Here is a 26,509-nt window from a genome sequence, read left to right as displayed (position 1 = left end):
TGTCAATTACGTCAACAGCGTGCGCAGTGCAACTCCACGAGAGCGCAGCAAAAACAAGCATCGGGGGGTCAGGATGATCAGGGCTCAATGTCACGGAGCTTTTCCAGCCAACAGACAGACCCGAGCCCGCTAAACATCACTGCTGATGGGATATTAGGATATACGAGAGATTCTACAAGTGGGTATGTGTACGTTGCTCCCGGTAGAACCACAATGAATGCAGTTTGTGCCGTAGCTTTCAGTGGCGTTAGCGCACGGCTAGCTACGTGGCTAGCAGCGTCCGTAAACTGTTCACCACGATCATGTAACATGGAGCCTGGCAGGTGTGTGTACCTGTGTGTCTCTGTGTGTGACTCTGTGATCTCGCAGTGGACAGTGGACACCTCCTGTGAGTGAGGTCGACCGGGTTAAGCTAACATTTGTGGAGATTCACCCGAACACGTGCTAACAGTACAGCATGTAGTCACCGTTACACGGTTTTGTTTACAGCATGAATCCAATATTATTGAGATATTCAGAGTTGATTATTATTAGTTTAGCTGTCCGTTGTTCATTTTAGATAGGTCATGTAAACACTTGGCCTGATGTTTAAACAGTTTTCGATAATATGTCTGTGAATTCTCGCATGTTACACAGGTACAGTTCAAACTGATGGTGCATGTTTAAGTTCATATTATTGTCTGTTGCTGTTGTTAATCTCAACATTCCTGGTCCCTTTCCCTCTCTATTCCTCCAGGTGGAGACATCTTAGAGAGGGCCTTAAATCTCCCTCTGCCCATCCCCTGTCGTCAAACTCCACTGCTTCAGCACCATGTCCATCCAGATATTTCGAGTGGTGGAGCTGGTGATGCGCTCTGCTTGCTGCAACACCATTAGAAGTAGATCCTGTTTGCGAAAGGCAGGTTTGGCCCCAGTGGGTCCCCCTGGCCTCTGTGTTCCTGTGCTTCATAGGAGGGCCTACAGCCTAGACTCTCTCTCTTCTGGCCCTGGTCGGCCCACACTCGGTTCAAGTTCACAGCAGCCCCGCACAGAGAGGACGTCCCCGTCCGCAGCACTTGCACACAGGAACCTGTCGGCTGCGGCTGTGCAGGTAGGCAGTCGTCTTTGGCTTTGCTTCACTTGAGGCAGTCATCCTCCAACACCTCATTGAGATGGAGTAGAGCAAATTAATTAACCTGTCTGCTATGGTTTTACTAATGTATATTTCATCTACGACTTTATATGGTGCAAATTATGGGAAAATACCTAAATAATAGTTATATGTTAAGTACTTATATACAGATAAAAGACAGCCAATCCTAATATATTGTCAGCTTATTTCACATGTTAATTGTTTTCTCACCTTATGCATTTATGTTTTTCTTCAGGTCCAAAGTCGTCCATTGTGCCAGTATGACTTCCTGGACCTCGGGGACGTAGAAGAGAATGTACGTCGGGCTATGGCCTGTAAAACAATCCGACACTTTATTGTGGACCCAGACCTGGCTAAAGTAGTGGCACAGCATCTAGAACTTGAGAAGAATAAAAGTGTTATCTTCGATTGTAACCCAGGTATGTATTTGTGCAATGATTACATCAGAGTGGAGGAGGAGTAAATGTATGAATTAAGTTAATTTACTGTGCATCTTTTATCCAATTTGACAAAAATCAAAATTCAACAGGATGCAATAGAGAAATTATATATTTTGATCATTAGTAGTTTGTCCACAATAGATTATTCTTGTCAGTGAAACAACACATTTGATCGGCTGTGTGCTTGTCTATCTTTCTTAGGTCCTGGGGTGTTGACTCGGACACTCCTCAATGCTGGAGCTCAGAGAGTTGTGGCTCTTGAAGGAGAGAAGTCCTTCCTACATGATCTACAGGTGACACAAACATCTCTAGGAATTTAAACTCTATCCTTAATCACTGTAAATGTCAGGTGCTATTTCAATTCATCATATTCCATCACATAGCAGTTAAACAAATACAAAATGTTTTCATGTTGCAGAATTTAGAGAGTCAACTCGATGGTCAGCTGGAGGTGGTTCACTGTGACTACTTTAAAATAGATCCTATTGGCACTGGAAGCATGGGGCCCTCTGTCATGTTCAGTGAAAAACTCTTCACTGATCTGGGGATATCAGAGAGTAGCTGGACTGATGGTGAGAAAAGGAAAACATGCACACATGTGAACAATTCAGCAGACCTAAAAAAATGTCTAATATATACATATAAAATAATTTTGTTATTTGTCTATTTGTAATATTTGATAACGAGAATACTTGATAGCAGCTCATTGGTTTCAAATATTAATCACCAATGGTTGAAAAAAAAAAAAACTTAGCTCTCACATATTGAAGTAGATGAACACGGTGCAGTGTTTAGTGTTCCTCTGAAGTGGGTTGTGTTAATGCATTTCTGTGTCTCTCTCTCTAGACATCCCAGTGAAGGTGGTGGGCATCCTGCCCCAGCGTAATGAGCGTGGCGCGCTGCTGAAGATGGCTTACGCTTTGTATGAAAGGCTGTCTGTCTACAGATATGGAAGGGTAGAGCTCAATATCTTCATGAGCGAGAAGGAATACCTGGTAAAAAAAAATTGGAGCTTCTATACCTCTACCTTTAGAAATGAAAGAGTGTCAGTCAGTGTACTGATCAGAGAATAACCTGATATCTGATTTTGTCTGCTTGAGGATGAAGTTTGTTCCATCTGCCCTCATCATGATCTACACTACATTTCTGATCATGCTGACAACACAATCACTTGTCAATACTGAGGAGACTGTTATCTGGTAGCTTAAATGGATCCATAATCTAAAAGTTTCTTTGATACTTGGTTTAAATCTTTGAAATTATGTCTTCATCAGAAACTGATGGCACGTCCAGGCAGCATGTTTAACTACAGAGCCTTCAGTGTCCTCTGGCAGATGTCCTGTGACATTGATCTGTTGCACAAGGTACAGTATGAGGGAGGGTGGCAAAGAACATGGATTATGTAAATGTATTTAAACCAATTAGGTTGACATTTAAACAGCAGTTTGTAGTCAAAACAGACAAAAGCATGTTACATAATTTCATTATATACCTCCTTAAGCTAATGCATGGAATAAAACTACAAAAAATGTCAAGTTTTCACACATATTCAACATTAGTTGTTGTCTAGTTGTCAAACTTCTCATCTCTGTCTTTGTAGGAGCCCTGGGAATCATTTGTAAAGTCATCAAAACAGGGTGTACCTAGACCTAAAGGCAAGGTAAGGAAGAGTGCGATCTCAATGGCCATACATGTACGGTACATGTGGAATAAAGTCACACCCCTTCTTCCCCCTTTGAAAATGTTATTATATTGTATATTATATTATATTGCAGCCATATGCTAAAATAAGATTTGTTCAAAACTTCTATTTAAGAACTGGAGGCCACTGTTCTCTTGATAACCTTCAATGCAGCAGAATAGTTTTTCCCCAGATCTGTGCCCTGACACAGTCCTGTCACTGGTCTCTGCAGGCAGGGGTCAGAATCATTTCTAAATTCACTTTAAACTTGACTGAAGAAACAAAATTAATACATAAACATTTTTCCCTCAGCTTCCCAATGACCACCTCTGCCTGGTGCGTCTGCGTCCACGAGCTGATCTGTTCTCTGATGGCCTCACTCCCTCTAATGCTTCAACTCTGCTGATGATGGTCAAACAGTGTCTGGCAAAGAGGAAGGTCAAGCTCATTGACAGGCTCAAGTAAGTTGTTGAAGCAGACACACAGGCTTTGAGCCCACACACTGCTCATGTTGAATTAACCAGACTTGAGCTGTTTTCAGACATGAACTCAGGAAAATGACCGGACAATTGTTTGTAGACATTCTATGTGCTTAACCTTTTAAATGGGGAAAAAAGCAGCAGGAGATTCTCTAGGTTCGCAGCTTTCCCGACAACAGGGACATTTCTGGAAAAATCAGGGGAGGGTGGCCCCTGGGTAGAGCATGTAGGATGTTACGTATAAATGTTGCTGTGGTTTTTGTTTCCAGCACATTGACGTCGGCATCAGCTTTTTTTCACAAAAAGCTCTCAAATGTTGTTGTCTTTTCAAGTTGACATCTTCTGTGTCTTCTACGTGTATGAAACCTCTTTTTTATCCTGAGAATCTTCTGCTGTGGGGGGGGGGGCAGAAAAACTCTGACTAGGACATTTATGTTTTCACATCAGCCCGTCTTGGTTATTTCAGGACAATATCTGGAGTTCAGTGTATGTCTGAAAGCAGCTTTAGACTCAAGTGCATCCATACTGTAGTAATGTTGCAAGCTGTTTGAGTTGATCATCTCCCTCTTTGGTGTTTTGTTCTTTTCTTCTTCTAGTCTCTGGTCACCAGATAGCGGGAGTAAGCTGTTATCTGAAATGGGCATGTCGGAGGACATTCTGACGGGACACGTATTTCCAGAGGAGTATCTTAAGCTGTTCCAGTTGATGGACAAGAGCCAGGAGTTCACACAGAGCTGGCTTTACGAGGAGATCCTGGAGAACACACAGAGAGAGGGTTGGGGGTAAAATATAGTCAAACGCGTCACATGTAGAGATTTGTGGAATAACGACACCTAATGGTGCATTTTTCTATGCACCTTTTTGCATATGTATGACAAAATGATGATTTAAGTAAAAAGGTTTGTGTTATATAGTGTGGGATATGCATACATAAAGAAATGTATAAAAGATAAGTAAAACATTAATGAAATCAACAACTTGACTGTATAAACATTTTGTTACTGAAATGAAGAAAATGTACTTTAGAGGAAACAACTTCAAATGTCTCAGACTGTTTTCCTTAACCAAGTTTCCCATGAGTTGAGATTTCAGACAAAAACTATATCAGAAATAGTTTCTATTTGGATCTCACAAGATACTGTATGCAGTCTGCTTTTCATCAAATTGTCCCAGAAATTAAAGGATTTAAAGATTGTTGCAAAAATAAACATCTTATTTTTGTTGTATCCAACATAAGATGGATGCGTGCATGAACACAGTAGCAGCTTGTCCAAGATGGCTAAAAAATGGATACATCGGCTCATGCAAATGAAAATAATACTAGAGCAGCTGACAGCAGCTTCACAAAACATAGTTCTGCAAGTGTCTTCTAAAATCATTTTCTAAACTGACATTTTGAGGTCAGTAGTAGTGTGGTTAATGCACAGCTATGAGGATTGCAAATGTAAAGGAAGTTTTTCACTGTATAGAATCATGTCTTGTATATTTTTGTATTTTGGTTGTGAACGTATAAACTCCTGTATGTCTAAAATGTCATGCTTTAAGCAATGTTTAAGTTGTGTGTCTAATATAATTTTTAAATAAATGATTAAATCTAAATTATGACAATCAAATGGCAGAACTATTTTATGTTTTACCATCATTGGTGAGTAATATGGCTTTATCCAGACTGGTCGCATACAGTAAACTCATTAAAAAAATAAATATATATTGTTATTGAAAAAAGCATGCATATAAATACATCTATATAAATATGCATGGGAAAAAATGAATAAAACAAAGAAACTTATTGAAGCAGGGGTGCATATATAGGTCGTAAGGTTTAGATAGTGGTTTCATGGAAAAGAGTTTGCAGATATATTACTACTGTAGAAGAGCTTTTAGGAAGAGAATTAGAAAGTTTCTGTCAGTGAATGAAAAACTGCATCTTAGGAAGATTAAATACTTCGTTTGCAATTTGCCTTAAATTTGCTTAAAAATACACAAAAATACAAAAAAACAATAATAATCAGAGGTAGTTATTGCATTACAAGTGTGGATTGAGGAGCCATTCAGTGCTTCGTTGGTTCTACAGTAAGTTCTGTTGAGGAAATGGAAAGTCTTAGTTTTGATGGCCCTGAGTCTTTTCCCTGAGCGGAGCGTTATTAAGAGGGGGTTGGCAGGGTGCATAGAGACCTGGGGTATTTTTAGACCTCTGTGCTGAATGCAAGGTTCTTATATGTCAGAAATGGGGGTGAGTTTGCAATTGATGATTTTTGAGGCTGTGCAAATGATTCTGTCCTGCTGCTTTCTCTGGTACAAAGGAGTCAGGCATAACATTGACAACCGCTGTAAAGCATAATAAATCTACATATAGAACAGAAACATACAAAACAGGAAAATCTATCTGGATATAACAATGCATGCGAAAAGTAAACAAGTAAATAAGGTTATAGAAGCAGGGGTACACGTATGAGAAGACAGGTACAGTTATTTGTTGATGTTCACCAGCTTAAAAATCTGTTATTCTAGGATAAATGGTTAAAATCTAGGAAGCCAATCAAATGATTTCTCTTTGTGAGTAAACAACTTTACAGAGGACACAGTGTGATGCATCAAGTTGGAATGATGTGGATATTTGTCATGAGCAGCTGACGACTTTGAAAATAAACTAGAGGATCAATGGCATGGTGATGTCATGTCCCCCCCTCCCCCTCAACTGAGGTGCAATCCTACTGGTATGTACAAGAAAATAGATACTAAGCAGATATTGTTCAATTTTATTTATTTCTAATTTGACACTTTCCATCCTCCCTGGATTGAGCTGGACCGGTCTCATCGAAAGATGAAAACTCCAAAGCTATCACCTGCTCCGTCAAACAGTTGTGGCAACAGGTGACAAAGCTGCAGCACTGTTCACATCCACTCTTTCTGTTACATATAAGAGAGGTTGTACTACACCAAACAAAGTTTTAGCATGACTGGCCTCATGCAGTGCTGCTGCAGCTTTGTATGTAGCGAGTGAAGCATTTTGCCAAGTTGCAGCAAAGGTCCACACAGCTGTAGCACTGGTCCAATCCAATGCTAATGTGACTTTGTGCAAAGCATCTGCAGCACTGTACAAGTCGACAGCCACATTGAGCACAGCTGAAGCACTGGAATCATCCTCTAGAGCTGTATCGTTGAGGGCAGTGTTGAGGGTGTCAAACACAGCAACATCATCACCGGCCTGGTGCAGCTCTACTGAGGAGTTATACAGAGCGTCTGCCGCTTCCGAAAGGTTGCACACAGCTGCAGCACTGGTCTCTTCCATTGGCGCTGTATCACCTGAAAAAATAGAGGTGGGGCAGGCCCTTCTCAGTTCTGCTACGGCCCTATTCACAGCGTGTGCAGCGTTAGTGAAAGCCGTAGCAACTTCGAACACAGCTGCAGGCTCTGACTCTACAGTGGCCAATGGATTGGCATCTGCCTCTTCAACATTCGTTTCCCATTCAGGCAGTTCAGTAGTTAGCATGGGTGCTGCTACATTTTTCTCTCCAGGTGGGAGGAAATGGTCATACAGACTCTTCACAGTTTTAGTAACTGCAGTGCCTACAAGGACACCAAGGGTCAGGAAGGGCATGTTGCTGGGTTTTGTTCCTTTCTGAATATGTGGGGATCAGAATGAAGAAAAAATCTGCCTCTCTTGTTTTGTGCCTCTGCTAATGAGCCTAATGACCATACAATGTCAAAGGTAAAGTATCATGTATCAAAGACATGAAAGGATCAATGGCATGGAGGATCAGTGGCATGGAGGATCAATGGCATGGTGATGTCATGTCCCCCCTCCCCCCCAAAGTGCTTTGACATAATGTATGTTGTTATATGGTGCTAAACAAATGCATTGAATTGACTAACTCCTGTGCTTTTCTGCAGTGAGTCAGGACTGTCACACAGGATTCTTGTGCAGCGCGGTGCAATGCAACACAGCACATGCACTCATATACAATATGCCAGAGAGAAGAGGGAGGCCGAGGGAACCAGTTGGTGATCACAGCAGGCCAGGAAGAGTAGTGATGTCAATCCAACTGGTGTGGGAGAGTTTTCAAAGTGTGTGGGAGGGTTAGCCCCCCCTCATGGAGCAAATAAACAACTGCCCCCCCTCCCTTTTTTCTGCTGTTGCTTTTATTAATGTTCCATTCATACTTGAATCGTTGGTTGTTGAACACATTTTTACACATTCAAACATCTGTACTTTTATGACATCTTATTTAGAAATTTCAAACATCTTTGTTTTTTTTAAACACATCACATTTTCTTTTTCAACACCTCCCATCACCACAATCTCGCCCCCCCCCTGAAAGAACTCTGGCGCCCCCTAGGGGAGGCGCGCCCCACACTGAAAAGCCCTGCAGTAGATGGATGTGGGTCAGGTCTCTTGGAGAGGTCCAGTGTGATGTGGCCTGAAGTTTCTTAGAGCTCATCTCTAATCCAGCAGCCATGTTTGCAATCACCGTAAAACGACAGTAGATCAGTTTGGAGAAAAAGTACTGGACAGATCTCTTTATATACAGTCTATGGGACAGATGTGTTGAACCAACAAAGAAGAGACACCAGGCGGCAACAGCAGCAGCAGTGGAGTGTAGGCTCTGGGGACAGCTGTGGCAGCGACCCCTGGCGGTGAGTCCATGAAACGTGCAGTCTCTACAACAACATCCAGAGCAAGGTGTGTGATGTCCGAGTCCCTGTGTCCACAGCGCGTCTTCAACGGTAAGAACCGTGTTACTGGTTTGTCTCACAGCAGCCGGACATGTGTAGTGACGTTAAAGCTCACGCGTTCTACGCAAAGCTAACGAGGTGTTTTCTCCGCGGTGTGCTGCCCAGATGTGTCCAGTCGGCTAGCTCACGTTAGCTAGCGGCAGCAACACACATTAACACTAACACTAGCTTGTTTGTCACCGTAGCTTCGTTGATATTCTTCTTTTCAGCAGCGTTGGTTTAACACCCGCTAGTTATTTGTTAGCTTCGATGTTATTCGATGGGAAGAGTTGAAGCATGTCATGGAAGCGACAGCAATGATAGCAAACAAGCTAAAATGTCACCGGACGGGTTTTTTACATTCAACCTAAGTGAAGCTACTTGTCATTTTATTCCAAATCAAACTGGGGCTCGGCTAATGAGACAAGTAACGTCGCTGCTCAGTTGACGTAAATGGAATCAGTGTCAGTTACGTAAATTACGGAGGAAGTGCCACTGTGTGACCACACTGTATCATTTAGCTGTTTTTACTTGGAACACTTTACCAATGTAACATGTGGAAACATTGAAGATACACCACAACACACACTGAACCGAGCATCGAGACTTTCTGTCCTGGACTGATGATCACACACTAAAGCCTTCACCTCTTTCAATGACAACAGAAAAGATTTTTAAAGTTGCTGGATTCCTTTAGATAATTGATGTCAACACAAGCTGATGTCTCTCACACAGTATGTCTCCATGTTTCTTTTTAAAACTATGCTCCTGTCTGTGTCATGTGGCCTCTCACAGGACAGGGTCTATTTCTTCCACCTTTGTGTTTGTCCTTCAGGCTGAATACCCTTCTCCGTTTGTCCCCTCTCCTGTCTTTCATTATTCATTGACCCCCTGGAGAGACCAGACAAAAAAAGAAGACAGGATAGATGGTGGTGTGGACAGACGACTCTGTGGGAGAGGACAATTAAAATTAGATTTTAAAAGAACCCCCAGAGAGCATGATAAAGATTTGTGACAGATACAGAAACACCTGTGTTAGTAATCTGGAATCTGTTGTTGCGTAAGCCGTAATGTCAACATTGTTTGTCGTTGTGTGGGACTGTTGAATCGTCCAGAGGGAATTTTAGAGCTTCAAGTAAATAAAGTCAAAAACAGCCTCTGATTGTACAATTGGTTCTATTTTAATTGAAAAGGCATGTTCATATATGGAAAAGTAGGCTTTGCACTTCAATGGTGTATAGTACATATGTGAAAGATATTAAAACATAGAAAGCTTATGCAATCTAAATGCAATATGGTTACATCACCCCATAGGTCCTCTCCTCTCTGGGACAGTAGGCTTCAGAGATGATTTGTTCACAGATTCATCTCCCTAGGTGCTTCTTTTTGTATGCAAATAACCATAAGCTTCAATAGTAAAATAGACAGAAAGAACCAAAATGGTTTCATGTCATGGAGTCAACATATCCCCATAAGTGTAGTAAAAAGCTGCTCTGTATGTTAGATCCAAATATTTAAATTGGATCGGTTGTAAGCAGTTGGTACAATAACCAACAGTAAGGCTCAGCCGCTTGCAGCCGTGTGATTTGCCGGAGATGTTGTTCTTAACGCGTCAGGAACAATGTTTTTGCATCTGTTAGTGTTTTGCATTCAGTTTGTTGTTAAGTCAAATGTAAACCCAAACAATGGCAGTAAAATGAAAACACATTTTATTGCACAATACACTGGTTTACACTGTACAACAACTTACCAGTTGGTAAACATTTACAAACAGCCGTGCAGTAAATCCCATCATGGAAAGTAATTTTTTTTCTACCAGAAGTGTGTTTAAGTCTTTTTAGGCCATATTTTGCAGTGTTGATTACAATGTAGTTTTGTTTCTCTTATTTTCTAAAGAGGGGTTAACAATATATGATTAATTATATATTTCTGTGAATTTCCATGCATAACTTATCTCTGTGAGGCAATTACTTTTTATTTTCTATTCAGACATTGATACCTCTGTCTTCATGTGATAAATCTTCCTCATACGAACCGTATTCCTGTTCTCCCCCCTTCTTCTCTCTGTCTGTTTTTCCACACTTTGTTTTGCAAAACCTGTTCTCAGATGTTTACTGGTATTTTTGATTCACAGAGAGGTTTCAGGTTTCCTTTTAGATATTAACTACATCCTATATTAACAAGATGTACAATGTTATGCATGTTTTTGTGTGTCCACATATTCCACTGCGCTAAAATTTGTTGGTGGGACAAATTTTGGTGGTTGGTGGGGCTTAAAGAGATTTAAATCTCTTTAAGCTCTAGGGTTTGTTTGATGACTTGGGAATGAAGCTAAACTTGTTTTGTGTCCCTCCCTTTCTCACTCTCATCTCAGTGTGACATCTGACTTTATCTGTGTTCCATTTATTTGGTTACCCATATCTGCCTGTCTTTTGTCTCAGGCTTGAAGAAAGGCTTGTCTAACAGGCAGGACTGACCTTCAGGCTAAAAGGTCAGACACTGGGAGGGCGGAGCCCAATGGATCGTGGTGGTGAGCATTTAGATTTTGTTAAAGCATAACACTAAATATAAGCTCAAAGTGTTTAAGAACAGCGACCTCAAAAACAAACACTGATTGGATGTGGGTTATGATAAAAATAACCTCAGCTAAAAGCTGCTGACGATGAGAAAGGCCTGGTGCTTTTTTCGATGCAGCAGTGGTTGATTTGTGTCAAGTAGCAGAAACTGAAAGTTTGACCTAAATTATACAGGGAGCTTATCATTATGCAATTTCACATCATTCGTTATTTCATTTCATAAATGATTTAACCTCCAGGTTGGTGTGAGACCCAGAGCAGCATAATGTCGCAACTTCCTGTGGACGGCGTAGACCTCTGCGATAACCTCCCCAACCCTGACACTGTCTCTGCCCAAACTCAAAACCTCAACGAAACAAACTCTCAAAATCAAAGTCTCTGTCCTTCACAAATTGAAGTGGGGGGAGGGCGCAGGCTCATCCAAAAAGCCTCTTTTAACAACAATGGGAAGGATGAGGAGGAAGAAGAGGGGAAGGAGAGATACACAGGAAGAGGCAGAGAGGAGGATGAGCAAGAAGACAATGATGAAGTGATGAAAGAAGAAGAAGAGGAGGAATCAGAGGAATCGAGTAGTCTAATTCGCGGCCAGTCTCCAGACACTATGACTGACTCATCGTATTCAGAGACTGGTAGGTACATTCACACATGTACACATGTTATATTACATATACAGATGCAAATGTCACTCACAGTGTCATTTCCAATGTTTTCCTTTACTCTTTTGTTTTACTACTTTCAAAACAACATTGCAGTGAAGGCTAAAGCTGTGGTCAGAGTCTGGTTCACTCACTGATGTAAGGGCTTTTGTTTTGTTTTTAAGTGGTCAGCATTTCAGACTGAGGTCAGGGTGACGGGTGCTTCTGACCACATGAGTGGAAAAGAAAATCAAGAGAGTGGAACAGGACAAAGTAGCAGTATGGACGCTATGTGTTGAGTGAAAGAGAGAAAATTAACTCATTGACCTAATGCAGTCAGTCAGGCCTGACCCAAACCTGAAACTCCCTTACTAAATTAATGTCGGGGCTTGCAGACACTTGGATGACACCACACGATCTAGACCTCTGGAGAGCTGAGCTTTATAAAAACAGTGTCATGTACACATTCACGTTAATTAAGTTTTTAAACAAAATTTGATTATGCATTGGCTGCTCTCCACTAATTGTGGAGTATTCAATGTTTTAACAGGAAACAAATGCTCATAGCGAGGGAGTGAGCTCATCTTGTTTGCTCCATTCTCTGTGGTTTCCAGTGATTTGTTTCCACAAAAGATAATCACACAAATTATAGTTTATAGCGATCTAAAATCTTAAGATTTATTTATTCTGTCATAAAGCCATGTTCGTTGTTTTTTTTTTTTTACTGCTCAGATTTTAGTGTATTGGGATATGATGATATAAAGATTCCCGTCCCAGATGTCAGTATTGTTTTGGCACAGCTGTATACACCTGTGTAACCTCAGGAGTTTTAGACAGCTGTGCGTGAGTCATGTTGTTCACATTCATAATATTCCTCATCTGCTTTTCCAGTTTGACACTGTCTTTCTTTCACTCTGCAGGCAGCCTGTTGGAGACTCCATATCCTTTCAGCCCGGGGACCAGTGCAGAGCCTACATCCCCTGTCATCCCAGTGATCAGTCCAGAAACTGCATATCCCATCGGTCCAGTGGAATTCAATCAGAGTGATGTCAGCATGGACTCTCTCACATCCAGCACTGGATCAGCTGCCTTCACCACAGGGCTTATTCACTCTACTACACTAACTGAAACCTCAGACACCAGACCCACATGTATCACAGAAACTACAAGCAGGATAGAAAAAAATGCTGAGTCCACTACAGAACTTCTTACCTCATTTACTGAGCCCGTCTTCAGCCATGGGTCTGCCAGTTCATATGTCGGACCTGTCACCTCAACCGCAGAGACATTCACAGTAACTGATTGCACCACACGGCTCAATACCTCCGTGCCTTCCACTACTATGAGTGCAACTACAGGACCCCTTGCCTCCACCACAGGGCCAACGACTGTAGGTACAGATCTCACTTTCACCACAGGATCTATAACCTCAAACTGGGAAAACATCACTTCCAGACCAGTGCCCCCTTGTTTCTCAGTGTCCACCTGCTCAACTGGGACTATTCCAAGCCCGGCTTCGCTGAAATATCTGGAGCAGTTGGCAGAAAAAGGAGATGACGGTCACCTTCCACACTACCTGCACCAGGTAACCTGTCAGTCCTACTTCTGCTATATGACAGATACTATGAGCTGTGTATGACCACTAAAAAGAGCACACTCTTCTCTTTAATGGTTTCTCACAGTTGTTTCGAGGTGTCTGTCATTTTAGTCTCTTCAAATTCTTGCCCCCACACTAGTTATTTAATTACTGTTATCCACTCAACCCCATAATCGGAATGGCACTTTGTACCCTAAGGCAAGGGCGTCTTCAGGGTCTCTGCACACAAACGCAGACATGCCCACAACACAAAAAACATGTGGTCTCAGTCTTTCTCTGCGAGTTTCTCTTCCTAATGCACATCTACATGACTGAACATGTATGTTGTAGGGAGGGTGGATATTACTGTCAGTTTGATTTATACCGGCTTCTACCAGACACACCTGAGCTATGCTTACTTCCAGGCATACAGGTGTGTGTATGAGGGAAAAAGACATGATTTGGTGATTTGTTTTTCTGTGACAAAGGACTGTGTTTTTGCTTTATAGTTTAAGTCTTAACGAAACATTATAATTGTCAGTCAAATGTTTCATTAGCAAAACCGCACTTACAATGAGGGTTCACAATTGCTCTCCCCTAGAAACAGATAAGATAAAACTTTAATAGTCCTGAAGGAAATTCTTCAGTAGGCCCAAACCTATAGGACTGCTTCTGAAAATGTCTAATATTCCCCAAAATAATGACTCAGAGGTCTCATTAAAGACTGGTACCTCTTAAGTCTTTTAAATAAATTGGTTGTATTTCATACCGACGTCCGGGTTCCATCTACCATGATTGTGATGTCTTTGTTCATTCATGCTGCTGTTTACATTGGAATGTGACATGACCGAAAAAAAAAAGTAATTTAGATGGACAAAAAAACAACATCACAAGAACGTCAGCCAGGTTGAAGAATTGAATCGAGTGAGTTTTATGAAGATTTCTATGAAATTTTCATACATATTTTGGTTGAGTTTATCCTTAACAGGTACAGATGTAGCCTTTAATTAAAGTAAGTTCAAATAATATGATGAGCTAATTAAGTTATTGAAATAAACCGCAAACTAGTTGTAGTAAAGGGAGAGAGTGGTTTTAAGCCAATTCTATTAGCATAAATATGAACAGCTGGAGAACCATCAGAGAAAACCAGTGAGGATGACAGAAGAATGGACAAATTGTTCAGACTTTATTGATGACATGTTGGGCTCTGTTGAGATTCAGAAAGATATGCATTCGTTGTAGTTTAATGAGTTCCATTCATAATACTGAGATTCAAAAGGTTTTTAGGTATCAAACATAATGTCCCAATATTCTCATATTGGAAGGAATGAAAAAAACAATTTTCATCATTACATTTATATCTATTTTCACATTTTCAGTGTTAGTTTCATATTTTTAGAAAGAGTTTTTCCCTGTATATTAAGATTGAGCAGCACTTTTTGTTTATGTGTTGCTTTTCTGTGATGTAACAGATGTGTTACTAAAGCCAAAAACAAAAGAAGGGACTTAAACTCCTTTGTTTCAACTTAATTCTTTTATTTCACCATGTCATTACAGTTTTCTAGAAGTGATTCTGACGTCAGGCTAGCACTCACTTCATTAGAAATGCAAGAGCATTTTGTGCCCTCCTTTCCTCCCCCCTCTCTCCGCCCCCTCTCTTTCTTGCACACACTCACACTCACTCACACACTTCTCTTGTTCTGTGATCAGCTGAGCAGCTTGAAAGCGACACTTGCTGAGGAGAGGTAGAGTGTCGACCACGGTCTCTTGTTTTTCTCTTTCTTTTCACTCTCATTTTCAGTCGGTGTGTCCTAAATGCAGCACATTTGCTTTACTGTTGTATTATGTTTCTCAGGTCAGATTGTGGTTTTCTGCTTAAGTGAATGATTATAGCTGCAGCAGTGCAGTTTCTCTGCTTCAGCTTTGTTTAGTGATTTATATCGATGTTTATTCACTTAGTGTTCTTGAATTTGGTAAGATTCTACCTTTACTTAACTTATATTGTTTCTTCAACTTGAGGAATAGTTTCAGTCTGGTTTTAAACACCTCTGATAGTAGCACCCTGATGGAAAATGTGATTAAAAACACATGGTTTTTGATTAGAAATGATAAAAGGATACATTTTATCAAAGCTTATAATCTCTGTCTCTCCCTCTCTCTTCGCAGATTGCTGAGGCCTTTGTCCTTCAGAAAGACTGTATCCTTATCACTGTGTGTTGTGGTTGGGCTGCTGGAGGAGGGCAGCTTTTATTTTCATGTTTTTGTCATGTATTTATGTCCTGAGTTCTCACCTTGCTACTCGCCTGCTTGTCTTTACAAGTGTTTTCCTTTTTCATTGCAAGCGTATGATTTTAAATTGTATTATTTACATGCTGAACTGCAGAGCTGGAGGATTTGGAGCAACTGGTTGCAGTGAAGCAGATTACTTGATGCCTGACTGCCTTTACAGTTGAAGTGGTTTAAAAAGAGAGCAAGTGTTGGAGTAGACTAAGGATGTAATAGTGTAAAAGAGAAGGGGATTAGAGAAAAGTCAAAAAGGAAGAGAGAAGAATTGCAGAGAAAATTGCAGATGGTGAAACAAAGTTGTACCACTATATGAGCTGGCTTCTATAGAATGTGGGTAGAGAGGCTCAGAGAAAGAGAGCACACACATAGAGGGAAATTGATACTGAGATTACTATAAAACTATAATATGCTTTGCTAAACGTGGCTGTTGAGGAACAATTGCAACATTCACACATAATTTGTGAGTCAACAGAAAGGACTTTCGACACTCAAATGAAAAGCCATTTATTGGATTGATTTAATGTCTGCTTGACTTATATTTCTCTGTTTGGAAATAATCATTTAGCTCTCTGTAATGGTCCAAGACACCATGTGCCAAATTGGTGTGTAATAGAGCATGTGTGGGTATGAAGATGCTTGTTAGTGATATTATAAAATCATGCAAACTGCCTGAGGGTTTTAGCTTTTGATAAATCAACCAGTCTATCGTGAATCACTATGTCACCTCTGTTTTTAGGTATAGGTATGTTGTCACCGCACTGTGCATGCGTCATTTGCAGACTCAATAAAGAAAAAGTATAAAATGAAGTGGGAGGAGGGATGGGAATGTATGAAAGTGAAGATGAAATGCTGGAGAGCAAGAATGAGAAAGAATAGGATATTTTCACAGAGGTTTAATCTGAGGCAAGAGACACAGTGGGAGGGAAGAAATAAAAGGGTCAAACAGAAGAGAAAGCGAGCTTAGCGATGTCATGCATGTATAGAGAGAGAGTAAGAGAGAGAATGCATTGAGGCATTTCAAAGAAGGATTGTGTTTTCGCTGCTCATATCCATAAACATGAGAGACTGCATCCAAGAGCACTCTCTCCCTCTGTGTCTTTTGGCCTCTCTAGATTTCCTCCACTCCTCCTCACTCTGTCTTTCTATTTTTTTCACTCTTTCCTTTTTTCTCCTTTTACTTTTTTCAGTGGTAACAGTTTTTAAAAAATTTTTTTTTATAAAAAAGTCTGGACTTGGTGCGGTTGTAATCATTCATGTGTTTCTTAACCCATGGCGTTCAGACCAGCAGGCGTTATGGTGCATCCAACTAGAGAGACTCTATCACCAGAGGATATTGGACAACCTGAATACACTCCAGGAGCAGTGGGGTAACACACATGCATTACAGCACTCACTCATCAGATGTACACATTTACAGCTGTAGCGTAAACATTTGTTTATTTAACAAAATATTTAGTGTAATATTAATTCTATGAGTTTAACATAATGAGTATTAATGATAATAGACTAATAAACTAATAAGTCTAGCACTGGTTACTTTACATGTTACTATTACTCTCATAGTTATCATTGTCATCAGGTTTAAAATTAGCCTGTGTATCTTCTCTACTGGATCATAATAATATATATTTAATGAAGTTTCTGTGATCATATAAACATTCCATCAGGAAACATTAAGGTTTATGGAGGTTGATTGTATCTTTATTGTTTACAAGGGAGCTGGATTCATATAGGCGTCCTCCCACTAATGGCCAGGCTCTTAACCACCAGTATCTCTCTGTCTCTCTGTCTCTCATAGAGAGTCAGTGTAAAAGGACTTCTTCTGACCTGGCAACCCAACATCTGGACACTCTTAAATACATCTGCCAGACACACAGTCGGTCAGTCTGCATGCATGTGTGTGTGTTTGTATTTGTACTCTCTGCATGAACCTTCTTTGTATCTTTTGTATTCGTTTTTACCAAGCTCACTAAAATTTCTTAAAGGTACTTAAGTGAAAAGCCTTTTTTGCTTTTATTGCTCTGAAAACATCAAGAAAAACTTGTATTATGTGCTATGTATTGTTTTGTTGGGTCAAGTTGACCATAAGATCTTTTTTTTTAACCATAAACCCTTCCAACATTTTGTGGAATATGCCTTTTGACTCTCGACCAGAGTCAGGCACAAAAATCAATATCTATCTATATATATAGCAGTCAAACATTTAAAATTATTATTTTTTAAATTATAGCTAACAAGATTAGTGTTTTTTAAATGGCCTGTATTTTTTATTGGTCATGAGTGGTATGCATTACAGGGTTTATATTCATAACCATAACCATGTGCAACTCCACTGTGAGATGCTGCATGAATTCAGTTAATGCTGAAAAAGATTTTTTTCTACTCATTTCTAACTTATCTCTATGGGAGTCTGTTGTTAATGTTTTATAGAAGCACATGTCACACTTGTTTCTTTAAATATACAGAATTATATGGTTTACATGTTGAATGTGTGGGCGACATAATAATAACACAACTTCTAATTGGCAGCATATTTTTTTGTCTTCTATCATGCCTCTGTGTTTGTGTTTTGTTTAATGAGGAGTGTGTGGATGTGTGCGTGTATACATTTGTGTGTGATGAGCTCTGCAGTGATAGTTCAAACATATGGTCCTTTGCTGCTGCTGCACTTTCAGACACTTGAGCCTTCACACTCCTAAGGTTTCACCTCGCTTAACTGACTCAGACACACACACACACACACACACAGAGACACACATGTTGTAATAGCAAGGGAAATGTGTTCGGGCTAATATTAGATTGGGAGAGTACAGAAGGGTCACACAGGTTTCAAATATTCATTTACTAAAACCAAGAACAGTCACTAACTCTGTCTCTCTCTCTCTCGCTTCTGTTCATAGACCAGGTTCAAGAGATGCTGTGGTAAGACATTCATTATTTTTTGTTTTTGTGTATGTTTTTGTGTGTGTGTGACAGAATGAGTGTACATGCATGTACATATAAGATGACACAGAACGACTTTGTGTTTTGTATTTCAGCTAATTCCCTACATTTTTTATTTGTAAAATATATATGTTCTAAGCATCCATGGTGTTAATTATAGTTCTGCATGTCCTTCAGTAATGTACAACTCACACATGAATTGACCTTGTTGTTTAGTGCATGTAAATGTAGTGTAAAATGATTTATTAGTGTATTTATGTATGTGTACAGCGTGCATCTCTGGACTTTATGAGGCCTACAGTTGAAGAAGGTGCTGCTCTGTTGTCATGTTCCCCAGGTGAGTGAGTGAGTGGGTGTATTTATGTCAGTGTGTGAGTGTCAGTGATTCTGCATGTTTAATTTTAACCACAAACCTTATTTTTAAAGCCTACCAAAACCAAATGAGATGCATTTCCCATGAGTTATCTTGACTGTGGCTAATTTGTCTTGCCACATGTTCATAATCAGCTGAACATTTGTAACCCTTGCGAATAACATAAAAGATCTGTTTTGTGCTATGGCTTCATTGTTGAGCTGTGTTTATCTGGTGCACAGAGAGGGCAGGTGTGCCTGCCTTAATATTATTCATATGAAATTTGTAGTAATTGCACAAAAACATGCAATACAATTGGTTTATTGACAAGAGATCCTATTCAAGCTGTGAGACTTATAACCTTTGAAAATGTTGTATATGCATGAACTGACATCAGATATTTTGGTTGGGAAAAATGTCATGCTGTGTGTGTGATGCAAAAGGACCAAGCTTTTGTATTTTTTGAAGTAATGAACTAAAATAAAAGTAGAAGTTAAACATGCAAATGCATGAACAAAGAGACAAGGTAAAGTGCCATTTCGTTATACTTGCACACACAAACACATGCACACCCACGACACAGAGGAATGGGATTGCCTGCAAAGAAAATCATTTTGTTATCAGATCAACAAAACCTGCTTAGTGTTGCTATCGTTTTTTACTGTACATGCTATTCTTGAGGACCCACTTAAAGGTTCAGTGTATAGGATTTGGCGGCATCTAGCTGTGAAGTTGCGTATTGCAACAAACTCGATACCTCTTACCTCACCCTCTCTTCCCAAGCATGTAGGAAAACAAATCGTAGCATTTGAGTGATATAAAAACCTGATCAGCCCTCAGGCAGTGTTTGGTTTGTCTGCTCTGTGCTTCAGTATAAACCTTTCCTGATGTAGGGAGGGCTCATTCTGTGAGTAAAAAGTAAAAAAGTAAATACAGCAATACTTCGTACTCAATTTTAAATTGAAAAATCTGATTTGGAGCACATTGGATTGTACTGAGTTGTTACTGAGTACTGAGTGATCATGTCGGTTCTTTTTATTCAACTATCCTAATTTTAAGAATAGATGTTTTTATTCTTAATCTCATTTTATTTTCCACTTAAAACTTGTTTCTTCTCTGTCCCCTTTTACTTCTTCTTTTACCACTATTCGCTATTTTACTATTCCCCCACCAAAACTCATTCTCCTCCTCTTCTCTCTATTTTTCATCCAGCTGATCAGGTTGACAGAGGGACGGAGCAGAGAGACAAAGACTCCAGTCCTCAGAGTGGTGATCCGGTCACCCCCTACATTAATTTGACCGACAGAATCAGTCTCCCTGAGATCATAGATAAGGACAGGGAAGACCCAGGCAGGGTTTTTGATGGGAGGGATGGTTTCCATGGATCTCAGCTGACTGACGAGCAGGGTAGTGACAGAGAGGGAGGCGGGGCAGAAGGGGGGTTGGGACACACCATTCCAGCCATAAAAAATGGTCTGCACCCCTCTACAGCTGGAGAAATGGATCAGTCCAAGCCCGCAGAGCAGCAGGGAGGAGATTTAGGTCTAGCAGAGGGAAAGGAGGTAAAAAGGGAAGAAGAGGAGAGGAGCATAGAGGAGGCAGTAGAGGCTTTGGAGATGGATGATGAGGGAGAGGAAGACGATAAGGAGAAGCAGAAAGAAAGAGACTTTGTATTCTATCAGAGAGCTCTCCCAGTGGATAATCTGGGCAGTGGGGCAGATGTGGAGGAACAGCTGCACCAGGAAGTCCCAGTTGAAGAGAAACTACACGAGCATACCCAGGTATATATCACAATGTGTTGGCTTCTTTAATGTAGTTTCAAAATTAGAAATAGATTTACCATATACCAGGGGTGTAACAATTCTGAAACTGAGAAAGAAATTGGGATACAATCGTCCAAAATCTCATATCATGATTCCCCATTTCCAATCTGCTGTTGCCACTGCAAGTGCAGCCTGATGAGCTCTCATTACTTTACTAATTTGTAAATTTCACAATTAACACTATAACACGTGTAAAAAATATATTGTATTTTAATTTAGGGCAGGATGTTTGAATAGTCTAATGCAGACTCCCCTTCTAGGCACATTTAAGTCAGCTGTGTTGGAACATTTTGGGGACTCACAAAAAAAATGTAATGAACCAAGCCATGGATTTGTAGAAACTTTATGCCCTGATCAAATCCAAAAAAAAGTAATCATAGCAAATCAAAATTCAGTAAATATTTGGAAGTAATGTGTTATCAGTGTGGTCCTACTTTCCTAAAATAACCTCTGTTTATGATGTTTGTATTTTTCATGATTCCCTAAGACATAATGGCTATCACAGCTCATGCTAACCACTTACTTCCTGTATTAATATGAATGAATCATTGCTGGAAACATCAAATGTATCACTTCCTCTGTTCTACCTTGCGCGGTCCAATAGAGCAGAGCAACAAATAGGATTACTGTCCTCACAAATGTATATAACCTCATTCCATTATCACAGCAGGAGAGCACGGAAACTTGCCTGCACCAGGAGGCCCATCTTACTCAGGAGGCTCATATAAAGAAGCAGGAGCAGCATGAAGAGGAAGAAGAGGAGGAGGAGGAGGAGTATGAAGTAGAGCAAGCTGACCTCATCAGAGAAGCTGCCTCACTGGACGACATGGCTAAACTCATCACCGTAGAGGAGGTGAGAGAATTTAAATAATAGAGACAAATGATGATGAAATGATAGTATTAATCAACCAAACTTAATAAGTTTAGCTCTTTTGTGCAGGTCAGTGCAGTTCACAGTTCTTCATAGGTGACTGACCCTAAAAGTGGATGAATTAAAAAAGAACACAGATAAATAAATAAATAATGTAGATGAAGACAGTAAATTATAGTTAATATTTAATAAAAAATCGTATTAATAATAATAAATAGGGTTAGATAAAGGCTAAATGAATAAAAAACACATTGTCAAAATGTTTTGTTTAAAAGAAAAGTGAATTTAAGTGGATATATTCAAATTAAACAACACAGAAATAAGAAAAGCAAGAAGTTGAGAGCATAAAAGCTGCTTCACCACTGATTTTAGTTATGCACTTTGGAAAAACTAACAGACTGTCAGAGGACCTGAGGAGCTGCACTGTAAACACATGAGACATACAGACGGGTGACAAACCAAAAGAAATACCAAAATGAAGTATATCAGTCAAGTGTTGAGACACAGCTCCAATGTGCTCTGGTATTGATTCTTCAAGTCCCTGTCTCTACTGAGGGGATGAACGTCACTCTCACATTATTCCCTCAGTTGGTATTTTGGTGTTTTCAATTTGGTTGTGATCCGGTGACTGTTAAACATATAATTTACATTATATTCAAATTCATTACCATTCAATGAGCCATTGTGCCATAATGATGGGGTCATTTTCATACTGTTTCTCCATTTGTTGCTAAGTTGCTATATTTGATGGATTTAATTTGTTGGGTATTTTTGGGCATTTGTTGATGATGTGCATGTACGTGGTAAGACTATATGTGCAGCTTTGTTACATGTTGTTTTCCTTTCAGCTTTCGAGCCATACACACACTCGACAAAAATATACTGGTTGAACCACAAAGTTTAAAGATATAATCATGGTGATGTTTCTGTTTCTGTCCAGCCAGGCTTTTTCTTCTATGAAGGAGTGGACAGCAGATGTAATGATATTACCCAGCCATTACAGTGAATCCAAGACTAAAGATTACAGACTACAGATATGGAAAGCAATGTAACAGTGAACTCTTCTATGCTAAGAGAATTAGAGCTAGAATAGAATTAGACTCGGGGGTCGGGGGGGGGCTGCAACATCTAGTAGGGTTATTGTGCTGCTATTCAAATATACTTACTGCAGTATGTATAGACAACTGAATATGGTTTTATATCTGTCTGGTGTGAGAATTAAAAAAGCTTTTATTCAGAGCATTTCTGGTGTGATTGATTGTCTTACTTACATTCATAGATGTGATAGAGAAGAGGGAGAGGTCAATGAGAAGAGCTGAGTTCTTAGGTAGCTGGGCAAACAGAGAAGAGGCCTGACAATAATAATTATTAATTATTATTAATAATTATTCCTGAATCTGGTTGTCTGCCACCACACGGCCATGTTCATGTGTTGTTGCTAACTGTATTTTAAAATTTTGTGTTGAACCTTAGATGAGTGACGTCTAATGTGCTTAACATAACTTTTATCACAGGAGCGTTGTTCCTGGTACAGTGTGATAGTAAATCTGTTGGAGGGTTGAAGTTCATTGCTGCTGATTGTAGCGTGTTTATTACAGCTGGTGGATGTGATCGGTGAGGTGCAACATGGTCAGTGTAGACGAACAGATCATATTGTATTTGTTGCAAGATTCTGTTAATGTGTCTCTTAAAATCTTTGTTTTTCTTTTCAGATGTCTCCTGCATCTGGCCTGGTCTCCATATTGAAGAAGAGGAGTGTTTGTGTGGATAACGTGAGTGTGTCTTCGAGTTCAGAGTCCCTGCCTGACAAAGCCACTGCCAAAAGAAGAGTCCGCTTCAGAGTTCCTGACGATGATGAGCAGGGTTTGTGTGTTTGTTTATTGCCTAAGATTCAGAGATACTCGTCACTGCATAAACATGGAACTGGTATAAACAAGCTAACTGACAGGGTAAACTTACACAGTGTCCAAATTCATTGTGACTGTGTTGATTGTATTTGATGAATTATAACTTCCCAATCACACATTATAAATCCTTTCCTGTGTACTTGTGTTGACCCTCTGTCTCTCCCTCTGTCTGTCTCTCTCTGTAGACGTTGGCGGTGGAGACTCCTGCCTGCTTCTCATCCTGCTTTGTCTTGTTACTGTAGTGATCAGTGTGGGTGGCACCGCCCTTTACTGTGCTGTGGGGGACGCCCACTCATCGGTGTGTCAGGACTTCTCCAGAAATGCAGACTTCTACATGGGCCAGATCCAGCAGGGGATAACTCATGTCCAACATTGGTTTACGCCTGGGTCATAGCAGCAGACACTTTTTTAGCACCCTGGAGTCACTGGCCTTACTGTTTTTTTTTTACTGTAGGCTACAGGTAATGCATCCAGGCGACTGCTACCTGCCACCGTGTGGAGTAAGTGGCCATTATGCTGCCTAATTGACTATAAGAGTAGATCAGATTCAGTTAGCATTTGCTCTTCTGCAGTTTTATGCTCTGTGAGTAAAATTCCAAGGTTCACTGAGACCCCAAGTCATACATTAGATATCCCAAAAGAAAACTAAATAAAAAGAATAGCAGAGCAGAAGAGGATGAACTGACCTACAACCCTCTCTACTCCAGATTCAAGAGGTAAGAGCTCAGAGTTGTCTTCATACTCACGTCCACTGTCAGCCAGTGATGGTTCAGTTTCAAAAGTCAGGTAAATCAGCCAAGACTGAATACAAACTGACACTGACTCACACTGGAATCCAGAACTCAGCACAGTCAAGATCAAATTAAACAGCTGTGACCCACAGAGCTGTAAAAATAAGAAGTATAAATTGTACAGTTTGCTAACTGTGGGGAAAAGAGACTCTCTCTCTCCCCACACACTGCACAAACAGGTAGTGGCCCAGCAAGCATTTTACAGACTGCTGCAACTACTGCTGTTGCTTTTATTGTTGACATTTTTTAGATCAAAATGAAATTTTAAAATAATGAAATTGTTGTGTATTAATCATGTCTTAAACCTTTGGATGAATGTTTGGGGCTCATTGTTGACCTTTGTGTGGTCTGTGGGGCATTTCTACAGTGTACTGTCAGATAAAAGATTTAACGGGTTATTTTGGTGTTTTTAAAACCTGAGCTGCTAATGGACAACAGGCACGTCAAATAGGTCCACGGGGGGAAGTTACCTGATTGCATTGCATTGCATTGCATTGCATGTTGTTATGAGCTCAAGAGCTCGATATCAGCCCTACAGACATATACATAAATAATCCCCCCCTGCGCACATTTGACATCTGTCCTGTCGCTGCCGTTTTCTGTGTAACTACCAACAACACATTTGCAGCGAGCTGACATGGCTGACCCTGGAGACTTAAAAGTCTTAGCTGTCCGTTTGTGTTTTTCAATGAACTAATTTTAGCTTTGTGTAGCATATGCAACATGTACAGGATCACAGTGCACCTCTGTATATATTTTCAGGAGAATGTTTAACATGTTGCACATGAGACTGGTACGATTTTATTGCAATATTTCAACAGGCATCGTTCTGTTGGTTGTAGACTAAATGTCAACTTAATATGATTTAATCAACAACACAAAAAAATCCATATCCATATCCTGCTTTCAGGTTTACTGTGAAAAGTAAATATCATTTATCAGTTATGCACATTTAAACAGAAAATACTCATCTTCACATTTGGAATATCTCAGTAAAATGAACACCTGATGGATGAGAACTGTTGGTAGGAATAATTATTCAGTGTACTTCATCAGTACGGCCTTGATGTTGATGGACCAGTCCTGGTCTGTCTGTCTGTATCTTTGCTGTTTTTAAGGGAGTCTGGGCATCATCCTCAATGTGTGACTATCAATGTATAATTTGTTTTTTGCAACTCAGAAAGATTTATGCCACCACTTAAAAGATTCATCCTGATAACTGTTAACATGTTGTTAACGGAACATTTGTCTTATGTGTTTACAGCGGCCAAATATTTGATCTTAAATTTCCTTATGAAAAAGTTTGGTCTGGAAAAAGTTTCACACTTTTGTCCCTGAAACCAAACTCAAACCTGTGTATTTACTCTTATTTCTAACAATTTGAAAGAAACGTTTAATATTTTTCAGCTTGACGTCGCTGTTTTCCCATCCATAGTTTCCATGTGATATTCCAACATATTGAAACATTTGATGTCCTGCTCACCTTGCTGTTGTAGTGGATGCCATAAAAAGTGCCCTAGAAAAACCACATATCTTAGACACGTCTTATTTGTCAGTGGGTAAAGACAGAAAGGACAGATTCAAGTGTCTTAACTATGCATTTTAACAGGTGAAGAAAGAACAGTGTTTTCTTTCTATCACAGTGTGTCACTCACAAATCCCCGATAATTAATTTAAAGATATGAGGTTTTCCCAGGATGTAATGATTATTAGTTTGAGTCTTGCTTTTTTATTTGCACATGTCATCTGGCTGGTTCAAATGACTATCACTCAGAAGAAAGCATCTTATTTAATCTTTCAGTTGATTTTAATTATTTATAATAGTAGAGAAAGTTTGAGTGGTTAAGAAACATCTTTAGTTTTTGTTTTCGCTTGATTGTTGTCATCATACATCACATACTGTAGGTTTTTCATCTCATGTGTCATTGTTGTTAAGGAGGCTTTGACAGAAAATTAGATTTTTTTAATTGAACACCTTCCTCTCCTGTCACTGTACATTCATGTTGTTTATTTACATTTATTTTCAATACCGTGCCTCTGCTGTCAGTTGCGTCCTCTCCACACAAAATGTAAAAGGTTACTGTTTCTTCCATCTTAAGACGCAGGATATGTAATCTATTCTTAGTTATTGGTTTTTAATAAAACTTGATAGGAGGAATTTTGTGTGTGAATCAGTCATCTGTACCACTGTTATCAGCCCGATGAAAGGTGTTTATTATGAATTGTTTAATGAATTTTTTTCACCTTTTTCCACTGTTCTTATAGATTGTTATAAGGAAATTAGGTTTTTTGTCCTGTTTA

At 39.8% G+C, this 26,509-nt stretch overlaps 2 protein-coding genes across 4 annotated transcripts; both read left to right on the top strand.

Moving 5' to 3' along the window:
- The first annotated feature begins 10 nt into the window (after positions 1 to 10).
- Positions 11 to 5,331, top strand: tfb2m (transcription factor B2, mitochondrial). 2 transcript variants are annotated; one of them, XM_020080110.2, is made up of 10 exons: positions 11 to 182; positions 737 to 1,090; positions 1,368 to 1,551; positions 1,774 to 1,865; positions 1,991 to 2,144; positions 2,419 to 2,567; positions 2,847 to 2,936; positions 3,173 to 3,232; positions 3,566 to 3,714; positions 4,329 to 5,331. In XM_020080110.2, the coding sequence occupies exons 2-10, from the start codon at positions 812 to 814 to the stop codon at positions 4,516 to 4,518; spliced, it is 1,347 nt and encodes a 448-aa protein (XP_019935669.1). In that variant the 5' UTR covers positions 11 to 182; positions 737 to 811; the 3' UTR covers positions 4,519 to 5,331. The 2 variants fall into 2 exon arrangements, with proteins under 2 accessions (XP_019935669.1, XP_019935670.1); XM_020080111.2 differs by having other exon boundaries at positions 24 to 178.
- A 3,003-nt stretch (positions 5,332 to 8,334) lies between these two features.
- Positions 8,335 to 26,366, top strand: cnsta (consortin, connexin sorting protein a). 2 transcript variants are annotated; one of them, XM_069522315.1, is made up of 13 exons: positions 8,335 to 8,460; positions 10,890 to 10,978; positions 11,264 to 11,653; positions 12,580 to 13,244; positions 15,402 to 15,432; positions 16,802 to 16,888; positions 17,320 to 17,401; positions 18,422 to 18,443; positions 18,735 to 18,801; positions 20,029 to 20,597; positions 21,307 to 21,492; positions 23,223 to 23,373; positions 23,603 to 26,366. In XM_069522315.1, exons 2-13 carry the CDS (start codon positions 10,966 to 10,968, stop codon positions 23,809 to 23,811), a joined length of 2,472 nt encoding a protein of 823 aa, XP_069378416.1. In that variant the 5' UTR covers positions 8,335 to 8,460; positions 10,890 to 10,965; the 3' UTR covers positions 23,812 to 26,366. The 2 variants fall into 2 exon arrangements, with proteins under 2 accessions (XP_069378416.1, XP_069378418.1); XM_069522317.1 differs by having other exon boundaries at positions 8,337 to 8,460; positions 21,310 to 21,492.
- The last annotated feature ends 143 nt before the right edge of the window (positions 26,367 to 26,509 follow it).

This window comes from Paralichthys olivaceus, chromosome 1 (genome assembly GCF_024713975.1).
Source record: "Paralichthys olivaceus isolate ysfri-2021 chromosome 1, ASM2471397v2, whole genome shotgun sequence".
In the NCBI taxonomy this organism is placed as follows: Eukaryota; Metazoa; Chordata; class Actinopteri; order Pleuronectiformes; family Paralichthyidae; genus Paralichthys; species Paralichthys olivaceus.
This window is presented reverse-complemented; position numbering and strand designations above follow the sequence as displayed.